Genomic DNA, 8,581 nt, shown 5'->3' on the forward strand with positions numbered 1-8,581 from the left:
CACCATTCGACAACCAATTTCCTTAGTGAAAAGGAACTCTAATCCGCCCGCATACTCCATAGATCATGGAATATTGACCAAACATAATTGGTCATCCCGTTTCTAAACCACAAGCATCAAACTTCCCCGATACTTCCACTATCGACTTTCAAACCGATGCATCTTGTTCATTATTCAACCGCTCTAAACCGAGAGAAAAACACCCTCCTGAGCTTCCATAACAAACCCAAATCTTCGAAAACATAGCTCGTATTGCTCGAAAGACAAAACCATCTCTCGCTCGCGCCATCAAACCCGAAAAACTTCATCCCGAAAATGGCCCAGATTCGAAAAATCATATCTCAAGAACCAACGGTCAGATCTGCCTCAAATCTTTACCACGCATAGATCAGTAATTCTACTATCCACATACAAAAAATCAAGTCGATCCCACGGTTAACGAACCCGCTACGAATTTCATACTACAGCAGCTCCTGGAACTCCGAATTTGATAGTTCAATCATTCTTTCGCATGGGATCGCGAAGAACGAGAACTCAGATCCGACACTCGGATCTCCCGAAATATCACTCCGCAATGAACCCATCGAACCGACCTCTGACTCCGTAACCCTTCGCGAAAAAATCACCATCATGATGCAATCAGCGTCCCAATTACAAAATAACTTCCAAGAATCGATACCCGAATCTTGTGTGATCAACTCTCCCGAATACATAGACATATCCATGAGTTCATCGCGACTAACTGAGTCATCTAGTTTAGATACATGTTGCAAGACAAATCCTTAAGCCCGTCGTATTAATATCCCTGATGAAAGAACCGATTCATCAACCATATCGAAAACACTTGCTTTCAATTCGCCATCGTGCCCGAACTCGTAACCTTGAAGCTATGATACCACTTGTTAGGATTTAGGACCCAAACAAGAACATGTGATTGTGGTATCGTTAATCACAAACAACCTAAGAACGACAAACGAATAATTAAAGCATAAGAAAGATAAATAAAAGCATAAAACGACACAAGGATTTAACGTGGTTATATTCCAACTCCAAAACACGGAGAAGGGTTTACTCCACGGGCGCAAACCAGAGATTTTCACTATAAATTTCGTGCACACATTGTATGGGTTACATAGGGTGTTTATATAGGCAAATCTAAACAAGGAAACTAATTAACGAGCAAGAAAACTCAATTCTAGAATTTTTTCCCGTCAGCACCATTTTCGCGACCGCAATGAATTTCTGGTCGTCGCGAGTTTTGTTTTCTCATCACAGGATGTGATTCTTGCGATCATAACTTTAAACTCACGGTCACCAAATTCACAGATTCAGCAAACCTTGTTTAATTCGAACTTCGCACTCCAACAATCCAAACAGATTAGTACGTGATAAATATGAAATTCTTGCAATTACCTTCAAGCTCTCCTTGTTTTCCTACATATTGTTCAATGTCTGCCAATCTTACTTCTTTAGAACAACAACCAAGTAAATTTTAAAAATCCGTTGATTTAGTACAAAACACCAGAAATGATTAATAAGTAGATAACTGGATCTGCAAAAGACCTAAATAAAATCTTGGTTAAGTTCCAAAAACGTGAAACTTATAACTTCAATTAGTTCAAGGTATATTTTAAGTACATAAAACTTCCTAAAAAGCATTTGAATATTTTTTTTAGTCACATGATATATTAAGTGTTTACAAACGGATAAAGTTTGGACAAAATAAACAAATAAATTAGTTGATCCCTGCAGACCCGTTTGACCCACTAATTCAAATCTCTCGCAGTGTCTATTTCACTTCCTTTATCGTCTAATAGATCACAGACATAGAAAATGTCACAAAAAATTTGAAAAAAGGTTTAATATTCATACAGTCATACTGTCATATTTCTTGAAAATTCAGGTTGATTATACTCGAGCATTCACTTTTTGCATCAATAAGTCAAGATTAAAGGAGTCACCTACCTACATACTTCTATAATGAGCACAAAGATTTCCAGTTACATAAGCAACTAAAGCAAGCTAATCTCCATTATCGGTAAGATCGATATCAATTATCGATTCTTTAAAGATATCATCAATCTCAACCTCCTATTATTAAGATTTTCTAGAAACTCAAACTAATTATAATAATAACTAGAAAGGAAATCGACCGCGCGTTGCAGCGGTAACTTTTTAGTTGTACACAAAAAGCATATGTAAACATTGTCTATGACTTTGACTCAATAAAATCAAGATACATTCAAAATTAACATCAATAATTTTAAGAAAATCAACGGCATACATATCCTTCTTTGTAATCTGACCAAATTGTATAAGAGAAGTCAAACTGATCACATTTTTTCAATCTATCATTTCATTATCACAACTACATTGACACTTTAAGCAAGATACACCAGATTGAAAGCATGTTGTTATTCTCCTTTAACTGTGATACTTTTAACATTTTCCCGAAATATGAAGATTACAACTCTCCATTCTAAAATTCCGAGCTTTATGACCACTTTTCATGTTCAAAAATAAACAATGCAGAACCATTTTACCTCGGAACCATCATCTTCATGATCATTTACCTCTGAACCATTGCGTTTTTGGTGTTGTGGTGTGTGATGATTCATAAATTCTTTGTCTTTGTCTTAAGGGAATATTGGGTTGCCTTCCCGTTCCTCCTATTTGTTTGGAGTCTATGCTCCAAATAAGGTGTTGTAGGCTATATACTTGTGCCATCGTCAAATATATCTAGCAAGCCACCTACGGAAGAAACAATAATAATAATTAACAACATATTAACAATTCGTAGATCAGTAACTCGCGCGGTCATGGCAATGGGCAGATTCCTAAAATATATTTCTTGGCAGATCCTTAAACTATGTTTCATGGGCAGATACCTAAAATATCCCTAAAAATATGTTTCATGGCAATAACATCAGTTAGGTCTACACCCTTTTAGAACAGTACACATTTAACTAAATGGTGTTTGATTACAGGTGGAAGTTTGTATTATTAGACCTCTATGCAAAGCATATAACTTGCAGAGCATAAAGATGCTAGCACTCTGAAGTCAATTCTCTAGTATCTTCGGTGATTGTCCAATAAGAAAGTACATAAATTCAAGTAGATACTATATGCACTCCAGGAAATGAGCCAAACATTGTCTTTGTCAGAAAAAAACCCTTTAGAAGCTGCAAATTTAGATATTCAAATTTAAATATTGAAATTTTCATTTATAAAAAGGTAGTTTAAGCGAAACAGGATAAATGGCTCATATGTCACCGAACACGTACTTAATGTTTATAATGTCTTAAAATATTAGTGTAGCTATAAATTAGCATAATATAAATGGAATTTGTAAACACATTAAGACCATTGTTTAATAGCAAAAAATATTTTTTAAGGTTGACCCACCTCCTGGACCAAATATAAATTACCCATAAAATCTCCACAATATAGATTCACTCAGTTTCCCTCTATTCAACAGAACAAAACTAAATAAACTTACCCAATCAAACTGTATTTGTCTTTTTCTCAAGAAATTTCTCCATGTTTTAGATTCCCTCATAGACATATATTGTTACTATATATTCTCATGCCAAACTGCAGCCATAAAATTGAAGCAGATATCAATAAACACTTCATGAAACAATGAGCAAACAATTGTTGTAATTTTGAGCGGCAGTTGAGCCCCACATAAATTTTTATACAATCGAACCTCAATGTATTGCCACTACAACCTATAATCGAAACCGAAAAGATATGAAGTTTTAGATGTAATCATATATGTAGTATTTAGTCATTACTCATTAAGTTTTCACTTGTGGCACTTTGGAACTTTGCATAGATCCTTTTATGATCTAAACCTCAGAAAGAGTCCATTTGCAAAATTCCCTTCTTACCTATATATTAACTGTCATGACCGATGAGTTTACAAACTACGAAAAAACACATACAACCTTAAAAATCTTCAATCTATGTATTACAAATAATAAAGTACTCATATACCTGAATGCGTTGTACTTTTGCATCATCTTCTAGGGACTGTTTCAATCCTTCAATAACACAGCTTCAAACCGGGAGTGGTTTCATAAGTAGACATAAAAAAAAAATATAAGTGACATAATTCTTAACAGGTTGAGATTGTATAACTAAGCATAAGCAATAATGGACCTCTTGTTTCCATCTTTTTCTGTGAGCTTCAACTTCAACATCTTTTGTCCCTCCGTTGGGATTAATAACCTCCAGTCCTTCATAACCAAGCAAGCCAACCACAAAATTAATCCAAATATATCAGCAACACAACTTCATGGTAACAAATTTAGCATTTGTTACACTTTCATTATCTCAATCCAATTGTCCAGAGTTATTCGCCATACTCTCAAAAAAATAAGGATCTAGATTGACTTCAACTGAATGGTTTAAACATCATAGTCGATATGTATTATCTAGACAAAACAACCTATTTATACTTCTGATGAAGTCATCATCTTTTCAAACAATAATACAAACAATAATCATACTGGATCCAAAATAATACACATCACCACATAACAAAGCACGTTGGACATGATTCTGCACTAACAAATCCACATAATCCAAAGTCAAACCATAAAAATTTTTATTTAGTAAATCATCACAGACATCAGTACTAATAGCTACAATAACAACAAAAACTCACAAATTGTAACATGTAGAAAAGGGGATCACCGACGCCATGCCATCATCAAAATCAGCACTATAATCAGAACTTTAGTAAGAATTCAGAGCAAGTTATGCACAAACCTAGGCTACCATAACAATGACTTTACGGAGTTGCAATTAAGATATTTTCAACCGTTTTTGAGCATTAACGCTCTCAAGTTACGAAAAATATAAAATCATAATCACATACAGTTAATTATCTGGATTTACTACGACAATTGAAGGTGCACTGCTTGCACTTAAGAAAACCTCAAAAAAAAAATCAATCATAGCTTTTCCCCAAAACCTGACTTTAAATTAATGAAGTAATAACAACATGAATTATACCTTAATTTAATAACATAAATCTTACAGCAGGAGTGTAGGAACTTTTTCTTCGTGAAGATTGAGGCAATTATAGTGAGCAAACGGCACTGTCACAACCGAAACAAAACCATAACAAATAAAATTTCAAGACAACTTACTTTATTCCAGATGAAAAATCAAGTAACCAAAGATGCAATCAAGAACATCAACCGATTTGGAGGTGAGGGCAGCAACGACGACATAAGTACCATCAACAACAGTGATGTCGAAGGTTTGGATTGAATTGACTCAAACCCTAATTTATTATCAGTCGATTTTAAAACCACTTTAAGATGGAAATTGATTGATGTAACGGTCAATTTACGTCAAACGCAACAATCAAAAAAAGGAAATTGGCCAGCCTCGAATTTAGTTTAATCAGATGGTGATCTGAGAGGAAGAAGAGAGCAGAGAGAGAGGGGAAGGAAGTAGATGAAGGTAGGTGAAGATGGTGAAGCGGGTGGGGTTTTTTATATTGGCGGGGAAATGTCGTTTAGGGCAAGTCTAAGAAGAAAACGACCAAATTCTGAGTGGCTATTAGTATATATAATAATAAATAAATATAATAATATAATGAATATAGTTAACACCATCAAACCCATCTGAAATAAGCAAACATAAAATATAAGAGAATTACCATAAATAAATTAACCGGAAATAGGGAAGTAAGAAGAACAAAAACACTAGAAATTATTAAAATCATGAGTAATATTATGTTAACTAAATCAACTCCCCATTTACACTCCACTTTATGAAATAATTTTGAGACTTGTTGATTTCGACAAAGTAATTATATCATAATTATATAGTGTTTTTTTTTTTTTTTGGGCAAAAAGGAGCAATATCATTAGAATGAATTTTCACAAAGAAGTGAAACTTCCAAGTACAGACAGATCAAAGTGGACCTTACATAAGACTTAGTCCACTTGAAAGCATTACAAGCCTTAACCCAACCTTACAAACCCACTTACAAGCCCACTTACAAACATACAGTACACATGTTTACATCAACTCGTCAAGTGAAAGAGCAAACTTTAAACTTAGATAGCAAGGTAACATCAGTGCAGTAGCAACCAAGGCTCCGTCTTTCATACATAGAATTGGCGAGCTTCACATTTATTTGAATTTACTAACCATTGGAACACTTTCAAATTTATACGAGCTACTATTGCGGCCCAACACGTATAAGAACCATTAAACACCACTTCATTCCTAGCAAGCCAAATCGCCCAATAAGCGGCCAGACCAATAAGACTCCTAAATTTCCCAGCCATGATACCCAAACCATTAAAGTAATCGAATGAAAACTCAACAATTGAGGAAGGCATAATCCAACAAACTCGCCACCATCTAAATAATGCCATCCACACCTTATGTGACTATGAACAATGAAGAAGAAGATGATTAATAGATTCACTATGCTCCAAACACCACCCACATCTATCATCCGAACCTACTATTAAACAACGTCTATGACGCCACCATCGAAATAACGCCATCCACACCTTATGTGACCATGAACAATGAAGAAGAAGATGATTAATCGATTCACTATGCTCCAAACACCACCCACATCTATCATCCGAACCTACTCATAATTATATAGTTCAAATTAAATTAAAATCTACAATAAAGAAACATTAATTACTTACCATGGTGAGACTCGATTAGTTATTTATGTGATCAGAACTCCCATAAGTACGTCTTCCACGTACGATTGGTACTTGAATAATTGTGTTAAATGCTTCTCAAAAAATGTCAGAACTCCCATTTTTTGTGACCGAATTTGCATATTTCCTCAAAGCTTTACTTAATCATTATATCTTATGTGCAAGAATGTCAATGAATCATATCTTTGCCGTTTAAGGGACCACGAGAGCAAGTTCTTACCCAGAAAAATACAATAGCCTGATGTAGATCGACGTGTAGAGGGATAACCTGCCCAGTCAACATCAGAGTAAGCGAAAAGGGAAGGGTGGTAGATGCAAACAACTAAAGCCCAAGATCAAGAGTCCCTCGAATATATCGAAGAATCCGTTTGAGAGCCGAAAAATGTGGCTCACGAGGATCATGCATAAAAAGACAAATCTGTTGAACAACATATGAAATGTCAGGTCTCGTAAACATGACGTACTGAAGAGCACCTGCAAGGCTACGATATAAAGTAGGGTCAAAAATAGGAGGCCCATTAGACCCAAGATTAGATTTTGTTTCAACAGGAGTTCGGCAGGGTTTACACTGCATCATATCAGCACGTTCAAGGATCTCAGTATCATATTTCTTCTGAGAGAGGAACATGCCAGTGGAACTACGAGTCACCGAAGTACCAAGAAAGTAATTCAACGACCCCAAATCTGTCATGGAAAATTCTGGATGCAAGGGTGATATCGGCTAAAAAGTCACGTTTTTACCCCCGATATGAAAAATTTTAATGCACTTTTAGGACACGAAACTTAGGAATTGAGACATGAATGACCTAGTATGCCTATTAATTATTCTAAAGAAACCTCTTAGGAGCTATTAAGATCTAGTTAGTCACTTGACTGTATGACCCAAACCTATTGCATGTTCTTGTTTGATTGTTTTCTTAGGATTAAGTCATATCAACTGTCTAGGTATCTGTTAGGTTTCTATCTGATTTACTTTCAGTATATCAACTCTAATGCTGTATAATATTTGGATTAGTATGATCTCATTAGTATGATGAAACGGTTGTTAGTTTCATCTAAGGTTTTGTCAACTTAACCCGACGGACTCCTTCCGTTTGTGATCAGTGTTCAATCAACACGACATTTTATTATTCAGTTAACTAAACTGATAACGAGGTTTAGGATTAGAGATTGTAAGGACCCGTCCTAATCCATCTGGACGAATACATTACATTTGGTTACATCGCGAGGTACTTGACCTCTATATGATACATTTTACAAACATTGCATTCGTTTTTAAAAGACAAACTTTCATTTCATCGAAAGTTGACGGCATGCATACCATTTCAAAATATATCCAACTATAATTGACTTAATAATAATCCTGATGAACTCAATGACTCGAATGCAACGTCTTTTGAAATATGCCATGAATGACTCCAAGTAATATCTCTAAAATGAGCAAATGCACAGCGGGAGATTTCTTTCATACCTGAGAATAAATATGCTTTAAAGTGTCAACTAAAAGGTTGGTGAGTTCATTAGTTTATCATAAACAATCATTTCCATCATTTTAATAGACCACAAGATTTTCATTTCCATTTCTCATAAATATACGTCTCATACATAGAGACAAAAATCATTCATATGGATTGAACACCTGGTAATCGACCTTAACAAGATGCATATAGAATATCTCCATCATTCCGGGACTCCCTTCGGACATGATAAAATCGAAGTACTAATGCAGTTCAAATTCTCTGACTGGGGCTTGTTAGTGCCCATAGATCTATCTTTAGGATTCGCGTCAATTAGGGTGTCTGTTCCCTAATTCTTAGATTACCAGACTAAAAAGGGGCATATTCGATTCGATAATCCAACCATAGAATGTA

At 35.1% G+C, this 8,581-nt stretch overlaps 1 protein-coding gene across 1 annotated transcript; it reads right to left on the reverse strand.

Annotated features, from left to right (window-relative positions):
* Window positions 1–7,032: 7,032 nt before the first annotated feature.
* Window positions 7,033–7,401, reverse strand: LOC139860049 (uncharacterized mitochondrial protein AtMg00810-like). Its single transcript, XM_071848823.1, has one exon. The coding sequence runs from the start codon at window positions 7,399–7,401 to the stop codon at window positions 7,033–7,035; it is 369 nt and encodes a 122-aa protein (XP_071704924.1).
* Window positions 7,402–8,581: the final 1,180 nt, after the last annotated feature.

Source organism: Rutidosis leptorrhynchoides, chromosome 7 (genome assembly GCF_046630445.1).
Source record: "Rutidosis leptorrhynchoides isolate AG116_Rl617_1_P2 chromosome 7, CSIRO_AGI_Rlap_v1, whole genome shotgun sequence".
NCBI classification, from domain to species: Eukaryota; Viridiplantae; Streptophyta; class Magnoliopsida; order Asterales; family Asteraceae; genus Rutidosis; species Rutidosis leptorrhynchoides.